Source organism: Heptranchias perlo, chromosome 29 (assembly GCF_035084215.1).
Source record: "Heptranchias perlo isolate sHepPer1 chromosome 29, sHepPer1.hap1, whole genome shotgun sequence".
Classification (NCBI taxonomy): Eukaryota; Metazoa; Chordata; class Chondrichthyes; order Hexanchiformes; family Hexanchidae; genus Heptranchias; species Heptranchias perlo.
This window is the reverse complement of record NC_090353.1, coordinates 24,463,959-24,486,147: the sequence shown is the minus strand read 5'-3', so window position 1 is coordinate 24,486,147 and position 22,189 is coordinate 24,463,959. Positions and strand designations below refer to the sequence as shown.

Here is a 22,189-nt window from a genome sequence, read left to right as displayed (position 1 = left end):
CTGCACAACCTTTTTTAAGACGTACAAATATTTTTTCAGTTCCCCTTTTTAAATCCCTAGTCCTTAACTTTATTAGCATCTGAAATGTAGCTGATTTTAATGATTGTGGTAAAGTTTGGATGGTGATCTTCATTCACCTTCATCTGTGCACCAATTGATCACTACTGTGCACAATTCTGATCTCCATATTATAAAAAGGAAATAGGGACATTGGAGAAGGTGCAAGAAAGATTCACAAGGACAATACCAGAACTGAGTGGTTATAACTACCAAAGAAGATTGAACACGCTAGGGTTCTTCTGGCTGAGGGGTGACCTGATAGAGGCCCTTAAGATTATAAAGGGGTTTGATAGGGTGGATGTCGAGATGATGGGGGATAAATTGGGTAGGGGCTGTCTTCACGCTCTGGTAGCGTGATGTGCTATTACCCCATGCCCAATGACCCCTATGCGGGCAGGACACAAGTTTCGGCCCACCCAAGGACTCGCCTGCAATCAGCGTTCCATTCCAGGCCTTGCACGTGGAATCTATGCAATTTGCACTTTCCACCACCAGGGGAGCTCAATCTCTTAAAGGGAGGATGTTTCTCAGCTATCTCTTAAAGGTAGCTGCTACCTGTTATTTGCTGAAAATAACAGTCCACTGTCTGAACGGAGATCAGACATTGCACACGTAAAACACAGATGCAGGTCCCATCCCTAAGTTTATACACTGGTGAGTTATGTTAAAACATTGAATAAAGGTTCCGCATTACTAAATCCCACATCCTCTAATCTGCATGCCACATCTCAACAATCTGCCGATCTTAGTTGAACCGGGCCTATGAGAGTGCATGAACCAAGTTTCTCTGCTGAAGCACTAGAGACCTTGGTGCAAGAGGTGGACAGAAGGAGGGACATCCTATATCGGTGGTGGCGGCGGCCGTGCACGAGGCCCACCCGATATATAGCCCACCGGCAGAGGGGGCTGCAGTCAATGCCAGGCGCACAGCATCATGACCATGGCTGCGGTGCAGGCAATCGCGCCTTGCTTCGACTTGAGTGGTCAAGGTGAGCGAGGTCAACTGTCAAGTGGCGTCTCCTACCAACTGCACCATGCACTACACCCCCCCCCGCCCCCCCCCATCACCCACATACCAACGAGCTCACTCTTTCCATCAGTACTCAACTCCTCCAACCAGATGCTGCCTCTCATCCTTACACATTACCACTGTTTTAAGCCACCCACCCACAACTCACAGGCCACACACACTGGCAGCTATTCAACCATGACAGGTACATCACCCAGACACACATACCACTTTCAGGAGAAGGTGGCGCATATCAGGAGGCAGCAAGTTGCAGTAGCATTTAGCTCCTTGAGCCTGTTCCACCATTCAATGAGATCATGGTGGACCTGTGACCTAACTCCATATACCTGCCTTAGGCCCGTATCCCTTAATACCCTTGGTTCACAGAAATCTATCGATGCTGTAGAAGCTGTCCTTTTATATTATGATATGGATTTTACACCTTCTGTAAATATTGTACATCTATTGTATTACAATCAGTAAATTCTTCAAAAGAAACTCTTAAATTTGTCGTGTGTGTCTATGTATGTTTGTATATAGATGATCTGGACTTGGCTGTAGGAACACACTCCAAATTTGCTGATGTAAAAGTAGTAGATTTGGCTAACTGGTGAGGAGGGGAATGGCAAACAGGTTGCAGGTGCAGTTAATTCTGGAGAAGTGTTGGTTAATACATTTTGGGAGGAAAAATCAGGAATCGCCGTATCCATTTAATGGAAAGACACTGTGTGGAAAAACTGAGACCAAGAGGTTCAAATAAATAATCCCTGAAAGTCTTAAGAGCAGGGAATGCTTAGCTGTAGGGAGTGGTTAAGGCAGAAACCATTGCATTTTTAAAGGGTAGTTGGATAAATATTTTGAAGCAAACAAAGATACAAGGCATGGGGAGAGATCCAGGCAGTGGGATTGGTTTTAGATTGCTCCAGCAAAGAACTGGTAAAGGCATGATGGGGCTGAATGGAGGCATTATTCCAGTTCTGATAAGCTCGCATCATTTAGGATGGACTGTGATCTTATAGTACAGATGACTTTGGTTAGATATTGCCTTTGGCATAATAAGAAATAGGAGTAGGCCATATGGCCCCTTGAGCCTGCTCTGCCATTCAGTCGGATCATGGCTGATCTTCTACCTCAACTCCACTCTTCTGCCTGATTTCCCTAGAGTCCAAATATCTATATCTATCAGCCTTGAATATACTCAACAACACAGCCCTCTGGGGGAGAGAATTTCAAAGATTCACAACCCTCTGAGTGAAGAAATTCCTCCTCATCTCAGTCTTAAATGGCTGACCCCTTATCCTGCAACTTTGCCCTCTAGTTCTAGATTCTCCAGCCGGGGGAAACAACCTTTCATCATCTACCCTGCCAAGCTCCCTCAGAATCTTATGTTTCAATGAGATCGCCTCTCATTCTTCTAAACTCGAGAGTATAGGCCCATTCTACTCAACCTCTCCTCTTAGGACAACCCTCTCATCCCAGGAATCAATCTAGTGAAGCTCCGTTGCACTGTCTCTAAAGCAAGTATATCCTTCCTTAGATAAGGAGACCAAAACTGTATGCAGTACTCCAGATGAGGTCTCAACAAAGACCACACAATGCCGTGTATTTCATCTCTGCTTAATGTCTGCTGTCTGCCTCCTTGGTGAAATTGAGCTCATTTACTGGCTCTCTCTCGCCTATACTGTCATTTTATTTCTTTTAATTGGCTTGGACCTGATGTGTCTCTTTTAATTACCATTCTGTTCCACTTTAAAAAAAAAAAATTCTCAAGATATATGCAACACTGACATGGTGCATTTATTGCCCATCTGTAGTTGACCTGAGAAGGTGGTGATGGGTCTTCTCTTTGAACAACTGCAGTCGTTGTGGTGATGTTGCTTGGTATGGAATTCCAGGAAAATGACCCATCGATCATAAAGGAATGTGATGGGTGTCCAAGTCAGGATGGTATGTGACTTGGGGGAAATGTTCATGCATGCACTTTGATCATATTTGTAGCAGTTTTAGGATGCCACAGGTGATATCAGCAACCTCAGCTAATCTGCACTCTATGCTTGTGATAAACATAGAAAGCTATGTAATAAGGACCTTTACTGTCTTTAGTTTATAATTCTGTGTGGAATGTATTCATGAGCAGATTTACCCTGCAATTTAACCAGTTGAAAATAATTGTTCTTCATGTCCCCAGGAAGAATAATACTGGCCTGTTGAATTCTCTAATCTAGGTGAATGCTGTTGGGCAAATGTTTTGGAATGTGCATCATTAGTTGGACTTCTTTATAGGAAATAGCAATTATCGGTTTGCTAGGCAGTGAAATTATCTTTCTCGCAGATACAATGAGTCACTTAATTGGATTGTGTTGCATTGTCACAATATGAAATGAAAAGAGTTGAAGAAAATTAATTTTAGTGTTGAATACCACTTATTCTTTGGACGCCTCATCCTCTCAAAAGGAACATTTACAGAATAGGAAAAAATTGGGTAACCAGAAAGCTAGCAGTGTATCAAAACTATTGGGTGTTTACTTAATAAAATACTTGCCCCAATGGAAGAAAACTGCAAATGTTGAAAATACAGTGCAGGTCGGTCAGTATCTATGAAGAGAATGGTAATAGTTAATGTTTCAGGTACACACATTTCTTCCATTCTAACTAAGATTATACACCTGATATGTTAACTTATCCTTCTGATCTGGTTCTTTCTGGCATTTTCTGTTTTTGTATTCGCTGTTCCTTAGTGACAAAGCACAAGGGTCAGCTATCAAATGTATGTTTCTACAATTTGTTACCTTGTTTTTACAAAGCAACTTTGTTTGTTTATCTACTATGGCATTTGTGGTAACGCCGTAGTAGCTGTTTAACTGGTTCAAAGAAGTAAGTATTTTCCCTCATTAGACATCGAAATTTCCCTCTGCACAAAATGTCTGATTTCTAAATGTGATTATATCTTGCACAGCCTCCAGTGAAAGAAGGGAAATTACACGGGGACTTCCTGAAACATTTCATGTCCAACATCAGCTATTCAGTATATAGTTGAAGTAGATATAGTGTGATCATCTGTTGCAAGTTCCTTCAGGAAGCGGTGGCTGATGTAACCCAGGCAATGCTTGAACGCTACCTAGTGAGTAGCTCATTAGCAGCTTGGGCATATACCAGGGAACAGGCCAGCAGCCTGTCCTTTATATTGGAAAATATGAGGGGGCGTTGGGTGGTGGTGGGCCTTGGCAGGGTTTTTAAATTGGGTGAGGAGTAAAGGGATGAGAACTTTGTTCTGGTTTCAGATAGGCTAAGTAGGATTTATTAGATTCCATACGTGCTGTTTTTGCAATCGCAACTTGTCATTTGCCAATCTCTTCTATTTTCCTCCTTTTCCTGCCCCCCCCCCCCCACCTTATTGTCCTAATTTGCATGGTTTGAATTTATCTTTTATATGCTTTTCTTGAAACTGGTAGAATCATGTTTCCTATTGTAATAGACTCTGACATCGACTTTGAGACTTCTGAACAGCCGTATCTGTAAGGAGCACCTCTGCACAATATGGTGCTACAGCAACAGCCCCAAACACCTTGGCTGTTTTATGAAAATGGGAATCTCCCCAGGTCTGAAAAGACTGTCTTATACAGCGTTACGATAATGCCACTATTGGCGATCGGACCTAAAATGCTGGTTTTCAAAGATTTTGGTGTTGGAAATGACCCCTGCCCTGTGCACCCTCTGGAATCTCCGTCGGGGACAAAGTGTCATCTGCCAAAAGGAAACTGTTACTACAGAAAAGGCTTATTAGAATATATGGTGACAGAAATTAGTGTAAGTTTTTAAAAATGAAGGAAGTGGAATATAGAATTCTCTACTGTGCCCACAGTGCATGATTTCCCTAACCCTAAGTGGGCAGAAATGTTATTGTGGACATTGTGGGATTGCTTGTGGATAACTCAACCTATAACCTAACACGGTTTCTGTAATGTCTGCAAGCTAGAAATTTTTGCCATTTAAAAGTTGTGTATTGCCCAGGACTTGAACCTGGTTGATGTTCAGCTGTCATTAGCACTTTCAAAGGGCCGGCACAAGCATGATGGACTGAATGGCCGCCTACTGTGCTGTATCATTCTACGATTAGTGGGCGGATCTTGTTTCTGTGGAACTTTCCAATTGAAAGCAGACGAATGTTGATTTTAAAATTGAGCCCGCCTTATTTGGGTTCCTTCAGAATTTCTTGGCTTATGCTCGAAAGTTAGGCATCTAGAAATCCATCTGTTCTTTCTGTTCTTTAACCTGACCACGTGACAACAGTTACCTCGCACAAACAACATGTCTCATCTTGTACATAGACTCCAATAGCATGTTTATTCTACCTGGTGATCTACTTTTGGAGGATTTATGAAGGTGTTCTTGACTCTTAGTTTGTCTGTCAGTCTTGAACAATCAAACTTCAAATCTGATTTAAATGGATCTTACTTTAATGGCAGATTTAAGATAAAACGCCTTCAAAAGTAGAGTTGCGATCTTTTGCCAAATCGAACACACACAATCTGCCCCATTGTGTTTGAGATTTGTTTTATTGACCATGGAAATTTATTGAAACTTTAATGAAGAAAAAGCTTGGGTTTGCATAGTGGCCTTCACACCCTCATGTCCCATAACCTCAATACCTAAAGCTTTCGTGTCATGAGATCCTCACTTTAAATGGGAGGGTAGGCTATTACTTCTAAAATCATACTGTATGTTAGAAATTTGTGCATAGGCTGCACAAAAACTAGTCTCTGATAACTATTTATTTAAGGAACAGTTCTTCTAGTATTTTGTCAAGATACTAATGCTGTAGAAGCTGCCCTACTTTATATTATGGTATGGATTTCACAACACACCACCTATAAATTATATATGTACATCTATTTTATTACAATCTGTCAATTCTCCAAAAGAAACTCTTAAATTTGTGTGGGTATGTACATGGATGATCTGGACTTGGCTATGGGAACACAATCTCCAAATTTGCTGACTACATAAAAGTAGTAGGTTTGCCTAACTAGCGGGGAGGGGAATGGGCATACAGGCTGCAGGTGCAATGTATTTTGGAAAAGTGTTGGGTAATACATTTTGGGAGGGGAAAAATCAGGAATTGCAGTATCCATTTAATGGAAAGGCACTGGTGTGTGGAAAAACCAAGACCAAGAGGTTCAAATAAATCCCTGAAAGTGTTTTTAAGAGCATGGAATGCTTAGCTGTAGGGAGTGGTTAAGGTAGAAACCGTTGCATCTTATAAAGGATAGTTTGATTAAATATTTGAAGCAAAAAAAAATACAAGGAATGGGGAGAGATCCAGGCAGTGGGATTGGTTTTATCTTGCTCCAGGCAAGATGAGGCTGAATGGAGGAATTATTCCAGTTCTGATGAGATTGCATCATTTAGGATGGTCTGTGATCTTATAATACAGATGACTTTGGTTAGATATTGCCTTTTGGCATAATGCTGTGTATTTCATCTCTGCTTATTGTCTGCTGTCTGCCTCCTTGGTGAAATTGAGCTCGTTTACTGCCTTTGTCTCTCTTCCCTATACTGTTGTTTTATTTCTTTTAATTGGCTTCCCATGCCTTTGATCTGATGTGTCTCTCTTAATTGCCATTCTCTTCCACTTTGTAAAAAAAAAAATTCTCAAGATATGTACAACACTGACATGGTGCATTTATTGCCCACCCGTAGTTGACCTGAGAAGGTGGTGATGGGTCTTCTCCTTGAACCACTGCAGTCCTTGTGGTGATGATGCTCGGTATGGAATTCCAGGAAAATGACCCATCGACCATAAAGGAATGGTGTCGGATGTCCAAGTCAGGATGGTATGTGACTTGGGGGTAATGTTCATGCATGTACTTTGATCATATTTGTAGCAGTTTTAGGATGCTACAGGGGACATCAGCAACCTTGGCTAATCTGCACTCTATGCTTGTGTTAAACGGAGAAAGCTACTTAATAAGGACCTTTACAATTGATAATGCCATTACTGTCTTTAATTTATAATTCTGTGTGGAATGTATTCATGAGCAGATTTACCCTGCAATTTAACCAGTTGAAAATAATTTGTGGTTGTGACCCCAGGAAGAATAAGCTGTGCATAATACTGGCCTGTTGAAATATCTAATCTTGGTGAATGCTTTTGGGCAAATGTTTTGGAATGTGCAGCATGTGTTGGACTTTTTTTAAGGACGTGACAATTACCGGTTTGCTAGGCAGTGAAATTTATCTCTCTCTCGGAAACGCTGAGTCATTTGTGTTGCATTGTCACAATATGATATGAAAAGAGTTGAAGAAAATTAATTTTAGTGTTGAGTACCACTCATTCTTCGGGCACCTCATCCATCTATCTATCTATCTATCTATCTATCTATCTATCTACTCCACGAGTGCTAATATATTGCCCTTCACCCCTTCCTGTTCTGCTTAATCATTACTGGTTTCCCCCTCCCCCCAGTACCTTGCTTCCTTCTACTTGCAATTAAATGGGCATTTACAGAGCCATAGGGATTAGTGTCATGAATTATGTCATGTCAGGTCTTCCCTCTAATGAGCAATAGCTGGAACCAAACAGTAAATGTCTGTCCAAAAAGACTGGATAGTATATCTGAACACACTATCTACAGAGATGGGGAAGAGAATCATGCTCCTGGAACAGCACAGATGTATATTTTAAGGGTGTGCCTATACTGTATTTGTAGTTCAGGTAAAATGGAATTCAACATTCATAGCCATGATTTTAGCTAAACTCCAGTAATGTACTCTTGAAGTTGCCCCATTATAAGGATTATTTTAACCTTCTCTTTTATTTTAACAGGGAGCATCTGTGTCATCCTATCCTTTCCGTTCATTTTTAACCCTCCCGTGGGCAGCGGTGAAGGCATTCCGCAGTGGGTTGAGCTCATTTACTTCATTCCATTCATTGTTATATTCCAGTTTGGGTGGGCTGCGATACAGATCTCCCACCTGTCCTTGATACCGGAGCTCGTCACCAATAACCATGAGAGGGTTGAACTCACCGCTTTTAGGTAAAGGTGTCTTGCTTGCTTGTACGACTTGCATCGTCAGAATTCTCATGTGAACAATAGTCCAAGGTAGCCACATTCACTGATAGCCCAATCCTACTTTGGATGCTGACTACAAAGTTACAGTTGGAAATGAGTGAGCTATTCTTGTTTACCAGGCAGTTGCAGTAGAAGTGAAAAGATGAGAACACAGTTTTTTTACTAGTTGGCATTTACCAGAAATCAAAGCAGGGTGGCCCACACATCCTTGTGTAAGACTCCATAGATCTGATTGCAAATTCTTCTGTTCCTATCTCAGGAGCTCTGGGAAGGTTGCACCATGACGGGTGCCGATCAATTGGACAGCCTTCCCATAGCTGCTATGAGATGGATCTATGGGGGAACATTAGAGTTATGTATGATTCTATGAGGAGAGTATTCTGAATGGGAACTTGTCCCTGAGCTGCAAATTTGAATTGGCTCTGTGACACATTTTTTGGACTTCAATACTTTTAGGGATAATTTATTCACCACTTTGAAAAATCTTTTTAATGGAAATTGTAGATTATGGCCAGTCACCACCTAGAGGGAAGAGCAAGCTGCAGGGTGTGATGGTGGTGTTAATGATGTACTGCCTCCATGAAGAAGTGTTCAGCAATTCACTTTTTATTTTGTTTTGTAGAAAAGGACATATATTCTGTCCTTTATGTAATTTATTTTTATTTATTTATATAGTTGAATACCAAAACATATGACCATTTAGGAAATAGAGGGGTTTCTCTGCAGTACAAGCTTATGGAGCTATAGTGCCACCATTGCTGAGGGGGTGTAATTACAGTGACAAGTTTACATAGCAATTTCTATTATAAATGTGGACGTCGGAATTTATAATTGGAGGGGGGGCGTTGACAGGAAGTGTGTGCCGACATAAGATTTTTAATATATCACGGGTGACTTTCAAAGTGATTTCAGTGTGCTGTATGTTGGTTTTGGAATTAGCATTGTGGTTTTTTTCTTAAATGTATACAGCACACCAGACTTTTTGATAGTTTGTCTTTCCAAATTGTTGTAATTTAGGGTTTGAGTAATTCTGACAGCTTATCGAATGGGAATATTAAGACTTACAACCACCCCATTATCCCCCTGACTGCCCTCCCAAAGCTCTCCATCTATATTGCATGCTATCAGCTGCAAAATCTCTTAATGTTGGGGAGAAGAGGATGAGTGTGCCTGATGTAGACAGTTGACTGGTATGACTGCAAACTGCTCATTTAGATACAAGAAAATAACTTGATCTGTATGCAAATTAAGTGTTCTAGTATTTATCTCTTGCTGGCAAACCACTTCAGGTTTCTTTACAGCAGGAAATCTGAAATAATTTTACATGCCCTTCCAAAAGGCTTTTGATAAAGTGCCGCATAATAGGCTTGTTATCAAAGTTGAAGCCCATGGAATAAAAGGGGCAGTGGCAGCATGGATACGAAATTGGCTAAGTAACAGGAAACAATACTAGTGAACAGTTGTCTTTCAGACTGGAGAGAGGTGTACAGTGGTGTTCCCCAGGGGTCGGTACTAGGACCATTGTGCTATGTATATATATGACTTAGGTGTACAGGACACAATTTCAAAATTTGCAGATGACACAAAACTCACGGTGTAGTGAACAATGAGGAGGATAGCGATAGACTTCGAGGACGTAGGCTGGTGGCATGGGCAGACACGTGGCAGATGAAATTTAATGCAGAAGTGTGAAGTGATACATTTTGGTAAGAAGAATGAGGAGAGGCAATATAAACTAAAGGGTATAATTCTAAAAGGGGTGCAGGAACAGAGATCTGGGGGTATATGTGCACAAATTGTTGAAGGTGGCAGGGCAGGTTAAGAAAGCATACGGGATCCTGGGCTTTCAGTAAAGGCACAGAGTACAAAAGCAAGGAAGTCATGATGAATCTTTATAAAACACTGGTTTGGCTGCAACTGGAGTATTGTGAGCAGTTCTGGGCACCTCACTTTAGGAAGGGTGAAGGCCTTAGAGAGGGTGCAGAAGAGATTTACTAGAATGATTCCAGGGATGAGGGACTTCAGTTATGTGGATAGACTGGAGAAGCTGGGGTTGTTTTCCTTTAGAGCAGAGGAAGTTGAGAGGAGATTTGATAGAGGTATTCAAAATCATGAAGGGTGTAGACAGAAGATAGAGGAAAAACTGTTCCCATTGGCGGAAGGGTCAAGAACCAGAGGACATAGATTTAAGGTGATTGGCAAAAGAACCAAAGGTGACATGAGAAAAAACTTTTTTTTTTACACAGTGAGTGGTTATGATCTGGCATGCACTGCCTGAGGGGGTGGTGGAGGCAGATTCAATCGTGGCCTTCAAAAGGGAATTTGATAAGTACTTGAAGGGGGAGAAAATTTGCAGGGCTATGGGGGATAGGGCGGGGGAGTGGGACTAGCTGGATTGCTGTTGCATGGAGCTGGCACTGACTCAATGGGCCGAATGGCCTCCTTCTGTGCTGTATCCATTCTATGATTTGGCAAATTTTGCAGAAGGAATTTTTTTTAAAGTTAGCTGTTATGAGTGTGCCTTTTAACCATTTTAGAACTAAAATGCATTCAACTTGGAACCTGTGTTTCTTTATTTCACTCTGCTTGAATAATTTCCACAAGAAGCTTCTTGACACTTTTTAGTCATTTCTTGTGAACACTGCTCACATTTTAAGTTTGCTTTACTGCAGAAGTGCTCCTGGAATGTTCTGATAAAAGGCTGTGCAGGAGGACAATTCAAGTCTTTACTCTGTAATGACCCTCTAATCTGTAGCAGTTATTTTTGTTTCCCTCCCCAGGTATGCTTTTACTGTTGTAGCCAATATTGCCGTATATGGGATTGCGTGGCTGCTGTTTCACTTTCAAGCTAGACAGTCAGAGGATCCAGACACCAATAACAATCTTGGCAGACAGGACATTCCGCTGTTCAGGGTGAGCAACCAATTAAATTGTCCTGCTTTCTCTGTCAACTAACTGTTGACCAGCTTATCACCCCTTTCTCTTCTCCCCACCCCACCCCATCTTTTCAGGTTTTCTCCCCTTCTTCCAAAGACATTGACTCAACAGCAACTTGCATTTATATAGCACCTTTTTTAATGTAGGAAAACATCCCTAGGCACTTCATAGCATTATCAGTCAAAATTTGACACTGAGCCCCACAAGGAGATATTAGGACAGGTGAGCAAAAGTTTGGTCAAAGAGGTAGGTTTTGAGGAGTGTCTTAAAGGAGGAGAGAGAGGCGGAGAGGTTTAGGGAGGGAATTCCATGGCTTAGGGCCTAAACAACTGAAGGCATGGCCAATGGAGGGGCGAAGGAAATCTGGCATCCGCAAGGAATGGAGAGTTCTCTGAGGGTTGTAGAGCTTGCAGAGATCGGGCGGCGAGGCCATGGAGTGATTTGAACACGAGGACTCCACTGGGATATGTTTCCACAAACTGCTACTGCCTTCTGATCAATTCTCCAATTGTGCAATTTTGAAGTGTTGGTTCCTGCTTTGTGGCTTATGGGTGTTGAGGGCAATTGTGATAACCCTACTGCTGTTCTGATCTCTATGGCATCGTGTTAGATCAAGTGATGCATTTGGACAGTCTTCTCCCCCTCAGTGTCTGCAAAACTTTTTTTTAAAAAAAAAGTCTTCCTCTTTCTATAATTTTATCACCAAGAAGTACATGCAAGTTATAAATCATATTTTCAGACTTTGAGTGGAAAAAGCTGCAGTGTTTTCAAAGTCAGGGTTAGTGGCAGTCTACTGGAAACTTTGTGATATCTAAGAGAAATTTCGCCCACTCCCAGTAACCATATGTTTTGAATAATTAGCAGAAGGAAGCAGTAATATTAAGAGTAAATAGGCAGACTGTTGCTATGAGTGGATTTGATCAGTGAAAATAGCCTTTCTAAGTGTAGCAGCAAACACTGTTAGAGGATAAAATGGTCGATATTAGCCTGAGTGCTAAACTGCTCAACACCTTTTAATTCATGATGTGGAGATGCTGGTGATGGACTGGGGTGTACAAATGTAAGGAATCTTACACCACCAGGTTATAGTCCAACAGTTAATTCAGACATTAAGACTGACATTTTGTTTTGATTTGTGCTGGCAGTTTGTTCCCAAACTGAATTTGTTTCTGATATCAGTGTTATAAATTGCTTTACTTTTTACAGCACTTAAATTTCTTGGGAGGGGGAATTCCGTATTCTCTGGGCTGGTCATTTTTATTTAGAATTACAAGGCTCAAGATACAAATTAGGAAGGCCATTTGTCTTGCCTTAGCTCATCTGTCAAGATCAAACCTATAGTCTTTACCCCCTTCCCCCATCAATTTCTGTCTCTTAAATGATCCCAAGGTTCCAGATTTACATTCCTGTTTCAAGACTGAAAAGGCCAAGACGAAATCCGAATATTGTTTCTACATGCTTCCTGCCACGAGAAAAACCCTAGTAGTGGAGAGCTTCAGGAACCATGGGTCCAAAGTCACCTCTTTCCTCCCGTTCCTCCATCCTAATCACTAAAAATCTAACTCTGATTTGCTGACAAAACACATTACAAAGGTTGTTTTAAAGCCACTGATCAACCTAATCATGTCATTAGTGACCAGTTCAAATGTCTGATGTTTCTCAGGCTGATACAGGAAGTGCAACGTGTTAATGATCTGACTCGATAATCCAAGCATCAAAATTAGTTTTTGTTTTGTGATCATGGTATGAGACCATCAGTGCTTTGAAAATGGAACGTACTCCTATTCCATGCACCTGGCGATGTCTGACCTGGGACTGCTCATAGTATAGTTACATATAAGACAAAGACGGCCTCTAGCTCTACCTCAGCACTAGGCTCAAACTTCAACTTCGGAAGAGCAAAACCCTGCTGCATCAGTGTGGTCTTTTCTATTTCTGACACCAGTTCTCCTGTGGCTTTTCTGAGATTAATTAGTGCTGTGTTGGGGATAGTTTTGCACAGTGGCCCCAGCTCACTCGGAACTTGCGCTGAGACTGCCAAACTCAATTAACACCCAACCAGGAAACGAGAGACTTTCATGTCGCCAATTTAGCCTGGATATAAACAAGTTGCCTGAGATGAAAGACAAGCATCTAACCCAATGTCTTTCACCCCCCCCCCCCCCACCCCACAAATCTCCAGAGAAGTGATTTTTCAGGTCATTAGTGGTCCGAACAGTAAGAAGGGGTGAACCAGCACCTTGAAATGTGTTGTGATTCAAAAAAAATTGCTCTCAATTTGGTAGACTTCAAATGGGGATGTTTGCAATTTCTGTGTTTTCCGTAGAAAATCTAACTGTCTGCCTCATTACTAGTCATGATTAATTTCAGCCCAACCTCATTCTCAAAATACACAATCTTTTCTTTTTAAAAACCCTCTTCAGTCCTATAAATATTTCTGCTCAATAATCTCCTCCTACACTATGCAGTAATGGTGAATGCTGAGGACCTAGTCAGTGGATTAAGGCTGAGAGGAATTGCTGAGCCTAGTGCTGTGAGGGAATTCAACAAACACAAAAGCAGCCATTAACCACACTCATAAATTCAGCTTCCTCACAACATCAAGCTCAGTAACCTCTACGTTAAAATAAAAAATTCAAAAGTAAAAAGATGCAAAAAAGACCACAATTTATTTAAATTAGGTTTTGATGTTAAAACTCCAATATTAAATTTCCAAGTTTGGAAATTTTAAATTTGTTTCTTCTCCTCACACCCCTCCTCCTCTTTCTTTTCTCTCTTCCCCCCCCCCCCCCCCTCACCCCCAAGCAGGCACCTTTCCCCCATATTCCCTTTTCCACCTGGAGGATAAAGTAGGATTGCTACAGATCTTCCATATAAATGGCGATTGATGGAATCAGGGATCAAACTGATCAAGAGGATGGGTATCCATTTTTTTGAATTTTCAAATATAGTGGATTTAACTATCATTTAACAACATTTTTACTAAACTTTATTTTGACCCTTCACTTGCTATCTGTGGATTTCTGTTTCCTGTTCCTTTGGAATTTTTCAGTGGACAGTAGGTTAAGATGCTGTTGGCTGAAAAATTGTTTTTTATATATAATTGTTTGCAGACCCTGGCTCTTGTTGTTGTTGGAATTGGCTCGGTCTCTTCAGTGCTGTTCCATATTGGAACACAGGAGAAGCTAAGAAATGAAGAAGGACACATTATCACTGAACGGACAGCACTCATCGAAGATTCAGAGAAATGCCCCAGCCAGCCGTTGCTGCAGTGGAAACATTGGCTGAAGGAATTGTCTTTCTATCATGTAAGTTATCCTGTGGTGTTGCAGACTGCTTTTCCTTGGAGAGGCGAGGGATATAATAGCATGGATTAAAAAGTTGATTGATGGACAGGAAACTAAAGGATTAGGGTTAATGGATGTCTCTTAGATTGGAGAAGGGTTGAAAGTGCTGACCCCAGAGGTTAGTGCTAGAATTACATTGGATCTTCAGCACAGAAACCAGCTGTTGAACCCAACTGGTCTATGCCAGTGTGTATATTCCACATGAGCCTCCTGCCACTCTGATTACTTCTTCCCACCCTGCCCCCATAACTCTCTACCCTTCTCTCTCATGTATGCATCAAGCCTCCTCTTAAAGCGTCAATGCTATCTGCTTCGACCACTCCATGTGGCCGGAAGTTCCACATTTTCACCAGCATTGCGCCTTTTTAAGAAAAAATTGGATAAATATTTAAAGAGGAGGATGATATGGGGCAGTGGGATTGTTCTAGCAACAGGCCTCCTTTTGTGCTGTAAACTTCCATTGTTCTACATCGCTTATGCTGATGGTGTTTTTATTTTAATTGCGGGTCATGTATCTTGGTTATTGAGCTGTGGTTCAATGTTTAAGTATGAATTTTTATTTTTTGCTAATTCTAGTACAGTAAAAAGCTGAGTATACAAGGATCTAAAAGTTGAGATTTTGTCTCCTTCAGAAGAACAAATTGGTCAGATTCAGGAAGATTTCAGTACTGAATTTCAAGAAAAATCTGCTCACAGCTAGGGTGACATTTAATGTCCAGAATGAAGCCACTGCCTATTGGGAAGGGTTACATAAATCAAGTTAATTTTGATTGGACAGAACAATTCAAATAATTGACGTTCATATTTAAATAGTGAATAATGGGCTGTTCAGTACATAGTTTCATTGAGCAGCAGCTGCAGAAAGTCTGTCAGGAACTGGAGTTTAAATCCAGTGCACGGAGTGTGTGTCATACTCCCAAGGTACTGAATCAAAATGGCCAACTCCCAGAACCCTGCAGAGGACGGTTCCCTGAAGAGTGTTCTCCCCAGTTCACGGAGTTTCTGATCTAAGTATCTTGACTTGGGATAATGCTGGGTGAGGGCCAACATGAAATGAGTCCTCCCCTCTGGTGCCACCAGACAGATTGACACTTTGCACAGAACTACACAATGTCTGCGCAGCTTAAAGTGATTGAAGTGTTATAAATCCAAGCCCTAAACACTTTGTGTTGCCCATGTTTGAAGACTGCATCAGCAGTGAAGCTCTTCCAAGAATATAGAAACAGGAGTAGGCCCCTCGAGCCTGTCCCACCATTTAGTTGGATCATGGCTGATCTGTACCTTAACTCCATTTATCGGCCTTTGCTCCATGTCCCTTGGTATCGTTGCCTCACAAAAACTTGTCCACCTGCGTCTTGAAAAATTTCAATTGTCCCAGCATCCACTTTGGGTTATGGTTTATTTTCATGTTGGCAGAATGAAAAATTGGAGCTGACTAGTCTTTAAACTTCACTAAAAAGAAGCATAAGGACATTTTTGCAACAACTTTTTTGGAATGGATCTGTTACATTTTGTTAGGGGGGAGGCAGAGAAAGGGGGGAGGCAGAGAAAGGGTTAGGTTTTCTCGTTTTCCAAAAATTGGCAGAATTTTCCAGTCAATTCAACTCCAGCACCAGTGCAAATCTATATGCTGGACTTGAACAAAGTCCTCCTGTATGGTATCTGTATGCTTGCCCTGCAATATCCTTCCTTTTAACCCAGTAAAACGCATTCAGCTTTGTGCAATTCCCTAAACCAAATATAGTTTTGGAAATCACTGCAACTGGCCACTGTTACCACCAAAACTTTGCACAATCAAAAAACATTTCCATGTAATAAAATCAAAGTTTTGTACAATCGGCTGGTGGTGATGTCAATTCAATGAATAAAAATGTCTGCTTGCAGATACTAATCTGTAATTTGTGAAGGATTCAAAACTTTTCTAAATCGCACAGGTGTCCCCCCTTGTCATTTGATGAGAATCTGTTTTAATTATGTGGGCAGAATCTTCACCATTTGGGATCACAGATCAGGCCTCATCCACTTGCACTCTATGGAGCAGCACCAGGATAATCTCAACTTTTGTTAGGACAATCCAGCTGTGTACTTTTTTTAAACAAACTGGGCTGTGGTGTTAGATTATACCTGGATTGCTAATAGCTTGGCCTTAGTTTATTACGGTGAATAAGTGATGTATTAATCAATCTCCTGCAGTTCTATTTTTAAAGGGTGAGATACACACAAACAATTGTGGAATTTCCCTTCCTCATTGGCAACAAGCAGCTCAAAATTCCATGTTGGCAACAGACTGAATACTTTATCACCAAACCTCTCCATTCTTTCCACAGTGCCATTTAATTTTTTTCACGTTCCAGGGTTCTTGATCTACATGCCCTAGTCATACGATAATTTGTACTTGACTCTACTGATGTTTGAAAATCTCTCATTTTTTTTTTGTCTCTGTCATGAGTGAAAATGTGTCTGAATTATTCCATACACCATGGCAATGGATCCCAAAGTATCTTATTTTTGAGCTATTGTTTGGCACCCAGGTTGCCTGCCGGCTATCCAGTATTTTTTTTAACTGGACTCTTCTTTTGACAGGTGGCCTTTTTGTATATGTGCACTCGGCTGATAATCAACCTCTCGCAGACTTACATTGCCATGTACATAAGCTACACTCTGAAGCTACCAAAGGTATGTGCTGGTGAAAAAATGCAACTGTTTATCAGTGCCTGATTACTTGAAAAATGTCCTGAACAGATGGTTTCTCTCTAGCATCTGTGATGTGTGAAGTAGCATTTGTTTAGCTGATCAAAATAGCAGGAATTTAATGTTGATGACTGAGTGGCCTGGATGCATGTGTTGGTAGACGTCACATGACTCTGTATTTGAGACAGCACAGGCTGTTTAAATCAGTGCAGCAGGAAGTTCTTGTGGTGTCCCAGCCAATATCCCTCCCTCAACCAATCACACCCAAAACAGCTTTAGCTAGTCATTTATCTCATTTGCAGTTTGTGGGACCTTGCTGAGTGTGAAATAACTATGTTGGCCTATGTAACAGTCACTGCATTTTAGAGGAACTCATTCTATGTGAAACACTTTAAAACCTTTCAGAGAGCTGTGATGAGACACAATATAAGTGCATATCTTTAATCTTTTAAGTGTTGAGGCCAATCTGTCACAACTGTGATTTTAAAAAATTGGGAGATGGACAGTACTTTGCCAACCTTCGACCAAGTTCTAACCCCTCAGTAAAGTGTCAATTCCAGTGTTAAACATATTTATATTTTTGACTTGTTTAAGGTAGCCGAGTGGAGTGACACCAATTGATATTTGGTGCCACCCTGTGGCCAAAGAAAGGTGCTACGCTTACGTAAAAGTCTGCGTTCCCTCTGGGCCTTCCCACATCGTCACTTGATGGCGCTCCTGCAAGGCCCAACTTTGATCATGGTATAAGTGGGGAGTTGCAGAGAAAAACATGTGCCCGACAATACTTCAAGGCTTCAGAACCATGTTAAATAGTTGATAAATGTATAAAATCTTGGTTATCGTCATTAATGTTCACTTCCTAGCATCTTCCTCCAGTGGAAGATGGAGGGACATGATGAGACTTCGGACTTGTGCACCTTAACCATTGCCAGTGTTTCCAGTAGACCTGGTGCACTTTGACCATTGCCAGTGTTTCTCGCAGAACTGCAGGTGCACTTTGACCATTGCTAGTGTTTCCAGTAGATCTACTGGCCTCAAAGGACCATTTCTTTGCAGTATATTAAATGTTGGTCTTACTGAATGCACAGACCATTTAAAGTTCTCCTCTTTTTGACAGAACTACATTGCCACGATTCCTCTAGTGATGTACGTCAGTGGGTTTCTGTCCTCATTCCTCATGAAACCAGTGAATAAATATATCGGTAGGAATGTGAGTACTGTTAGGTTTGGAAATGATTAGAAATGTGAATATCTTCCTCCCAAAGATTGGATTTATTTGAAGTGTTCATGTCATGTAGACTGTTAGATCTTTCCCACAAGTGAAATAGTTACTCAGTTTTTAATGCCTTGTTTTCCACAAATTTGTATTCATTTATTTGGATGTCATAGTGTATACATATCAAGAATTTCTGTTGCATGATTTTTAAAATATATACTTTTGGAAATTACTTCATTGCAAGTTTAAACTTCTCAATGTACTTTGGAAAGAATGTTGAACTGGTCAGAAATTGGATTGTGAAACACCTGGATGAGCTTTTAAAAGTCTCCACAGAATTTTACAGCACAGAAGAGACCACTTGGCCCATTACACCAATGCCAAGTGCTAGCCACAAAATACCTTTCTTCCTACCCCTTTTTAAATATTTATCCATTTCTCTTTTTAATGTGGATTCTGCTTTCACAGCTATTTCTTGTAGGGCATTCAATTTTCTAGCAATCCTCTGTATAAAAATAAATAGATTTTCTCCTAACCACACCCATTTTTCTTTTGATAAATTTATACCCTCTAGTTACCAACTCGCCAAGTCATGGAGTTTAAAGAAAAAATGCAGTACTTTCATGGCTTAGTGTTTGAAATTTGTAACTTCGAGGCTTGAATGCTCTTGTGAATTTAAAGCTAAATTGATCCTGGCCTATTATCTTAAAAAGCAGCTAATTATCTCTGGAGTGAGTACATCAGTTGCTAACATGACCAAGTAGAGAGTATTAAATGGCTCTCTGCTAATTGCCCCAGTTTTAAAACACATGATCCTCGATGCTGCATCCAATTTTTTAAAATGTGCCATGTGATAAATGTCAACTTCCACGAGTTAGATGACTATAACTAATGAGTCATTTTGTTCGCGGAACCTGTAGAAAAAAAGTACATGATGACATCATGCACAAGCCACATGATATTGAGTCAGCTCCTAAATATATTTAAAATTATTTAGGGTTAACAGAGAGAATTATCACCAGCACAAAAGTGTCCACGTCCTTCAGCTTTGGCACATTTGATTCTATTCCATAAAATAACTTGAGTAGATGCAGTTTGGAAGATCAACCCTATAAAACACAATTGAATTGTTCCAGATTGGCAATATGGAAATGGGCCTAAAGAGGAACTCTAAGCTGTTTGCCAATAAAGCATAAATTTATTGCACCTAATTGTTTATTCAGAAACTGATCCCTCGGCCAAGTGCTCTCAGCCATGAGTAAAGCAGTCGGAAAGGAGTTCTTTGTTATCGATGTGTTCTACAGTTGACCATAATGCTCTGCTGAATTATTGTTGCACAATTTTTTTTAAAACTATTTTTTACTTGAGGTAAAGTTCTGTCGAGAACTGATGTGAGCAGCAGCAGTGAGTTTCTGTAAGGGACTTGTATATTTCATGAGTTGATAATCTTATGAGGCTCTCGAACTTCATTCCCTGTAGGCCTCAGATTCAAACTTCTTTGAATCTTGGTCTGGTTCAGATTTCGTGTGACCCAATAGATATTTATGAAACTATATATCTTTGCCCTTCACAACGTATAATAGTTCAGGAACTTTACAGAAGGTCATCTGGCATACTAAGAGAAAGATGGATGTTTCTAGTTTCTGGCATTTATAGCTTTTCCTTTTCTCTTGCTCCACAATTGTTTGGATCAGTTCAGCTTAACCTGATGTGATCCAAGAAGGAAAGAGGCATAAAGAGATTTAGGAACAGGAGATTAGGACTACTGCTCATGTGGAGGATCAACACCAACATGGATTGGTTGGGTCAAACCGCCTGTTTCTGTGTGATTGTTTAGATAAAGTTGTGGAGAGGACAACTTCCTGTTTGAGCTTGTCTTTCCAGCTGAGAGTGAATCTGGGGATGTGTCCATTTATAAATTTTGCTGTCTTCTGTCCCTTCTAGCAACTGGGAACTTAACATTTCTGTTTCTCCTTTTTCTTAGATGACCTACTTTTTGGGGCTGGTGATGATCCTCGCATTCGCTTATTGGGTCTGGTTTTTTCAGATGGGGAAGAGAATATTTGGTGCAGCAGTCCTTCTCGGCACCGGCTCTGCCACTATTTTGGTGACCTCACTTTCCATGACTGCCGATCTCATAGGAGAAAACACTGTAAGAAATTAGAAAGCATAATGCTTGCTCTTTTTTTAAAAAAAAAATCTTTGTGAAGCCTGTATGGGCTCAATTGTTTTGACCGAGACAACAAAACTTCTTATTGTACAAAAATGTAATATTCTGTAGGAAACACACACTTACTGTTTGGGGAAAATAGATTTTCTGGATCAGTGGGTTGGGTCTTTGTTTTCTCCCCATCTCTCCTGAAAGCTCTGATTCTTGCTGGGGTTCTGTCAGTGCCAGCAGTCTTCTGCAAATGACCATTCTAAAGATGAGAATCTAGAAAGCGAGCATTGGCTACCTTTTCAACCACCACAACTAGAGTACTTGATTTATCACTGCTTAGAAACCAGCATCTTCACTGCCTCCTGGACTTTTATGTTAAGATACAAATTGCTGCCCAATTAATGTAAAAGAAGCAGCAAGTGTGGAGATTTGTGGATGATGTACTGTGCCAAATCCTAGCCAAGCCCAGCCCTCTCCTCGCCTGATTTCTCCGCATGTGTTTTTTCCAGTAGGGGTAACTGAATCGTGATCAGGAGAGGAAGCCTTGACTTTGTTTTTATTTAATCCTCTTCTCTTTTTCCTGCTTCTTGTAGTCCATCAAAGGAACGATGTTGCTGGGGAAAAAGAACATTTTTCTCAATAAGGACGCATCAAAGTCAGAGTAAAACTCCCTCTACTCTGTCCTAACAGGAAAACGCCCCCTAATGCATCACTGCAGCACTTCCATTTCTCACACTGACCATCCTTATGGTCCTTCTGATTAAGCTGCCAGCTGTGGGCAGATTTGTGGTGTAGGCAGGTGCCCACTAGGAACTGTTAATACTACCCAAACTCATTGCACACAACACCTTTACAAACAGCCAAGTGAAGAGACAACTTTCCAATCTTGTCTAGGTTGTCTGGTCGAAGGGGTGAAAGTGCATTGTTAACCCACTGACACCCAGTTCCCCACTAATGTCTTTTGAAGTGAAATATAAAATGGGGGTTATTATCTTAATATTGGGGAAAGGGAAGAAGAAAGAAATGGACAAATTCACTTTAAATTTAAGGCACTTAAAGGAGTGCGGTTGATGAATGAGCAGTTCCCACGTTGTTGACTACACTCCTTTAGTACATGAATTACAGGGAACTAACAGCAGTGTATACCCACGAGACAGTGGGACTATAAATCTGTTATCGGATTAAGGTTGGCTATTTCATCAGAGTAAATATGGGGACCTAACCCTGCACTTTGTTTTATTCTGTATTCCAGGTCAAATATTCACATCTTTGCTAATCTGTTAATTGTGGGAATTCTTTGCTTAATTTGGCCTCTTTTTCCTTTACTAAAAGGATCGATAGATCTATAAGCCTCCAATGAAAGTCCACTGAATACACCTCTGGAGAAGGACGAGCTATCAAACTACTTGTGCGCTGGACACCCAGCAGGGCCAAGCGCGCTTTGTAGATCCTGGCACCTGCCACCAAATGCAACAGAGGGAGTCTGACACTGATCTCTCTGCCCAAATAACAACAATTAAATGTAAAAGTGAATACCTGGCCTTCATATTTGTATCTCCTTTTAAAATGGGGTCATTCACAAAATCGCATGCAGTCTAGAATATAACGCAAAAAAGTATTGTGCATTTTTTTGTTTGGACTATTTAAAGATTTTTTATTAAATAATATTTGTTGTTTAGCCAATCTAACAAGCAA

At 40.8% G+C, this 22,189-nt stretch overlaps 1 protein-coding gene across 2 annotated transcripts in view; it reads left to right on the top strand.

Annotated features, from left to right (window-relative positions):
* Positions 1–22,189, top strand: part of LOC137299515 (major facilitator superfamily domain-containing protein 12-like) — a 49,645-nt gene that overhangs the window by 7,779 nt on the left and 19,677 nt on the right. Inside the window, exons 2-7 of one of the 2 annotated variants that reach the window (XR_010957910.1) lie at positions 7,896–8,106; positions 10,923–11,055; positions 14,193–14,387; positions 17,010–17,102; positions 18,235–18,319; positions 20,318–20,485. Coding sequence is in view for 1 of the 2 variants with exons in the window: in XM_067968314.1 (XP_067824415.1) it covers positions 7,896–8,106; positions 10,923–11,055; positions 14,193–14,387; positions 17,010–17,102; positions 18,235–18,327; positions 20,318–20,485 (893 nt within the window). In the remaining variant the exon portion in view is untranslated. Of the gene's footprint in view, positions 1–7,895; positions 8,107–10,922; positions 11,056–14,192; positions 14,388–17,009; positions 17,103–18,234; positions 18,328–20,317; positions 20,486–22,189 lie in introns of both variants that reach the window. The other variant, XM_067968314.1, reaches the window with a different exon arrangement.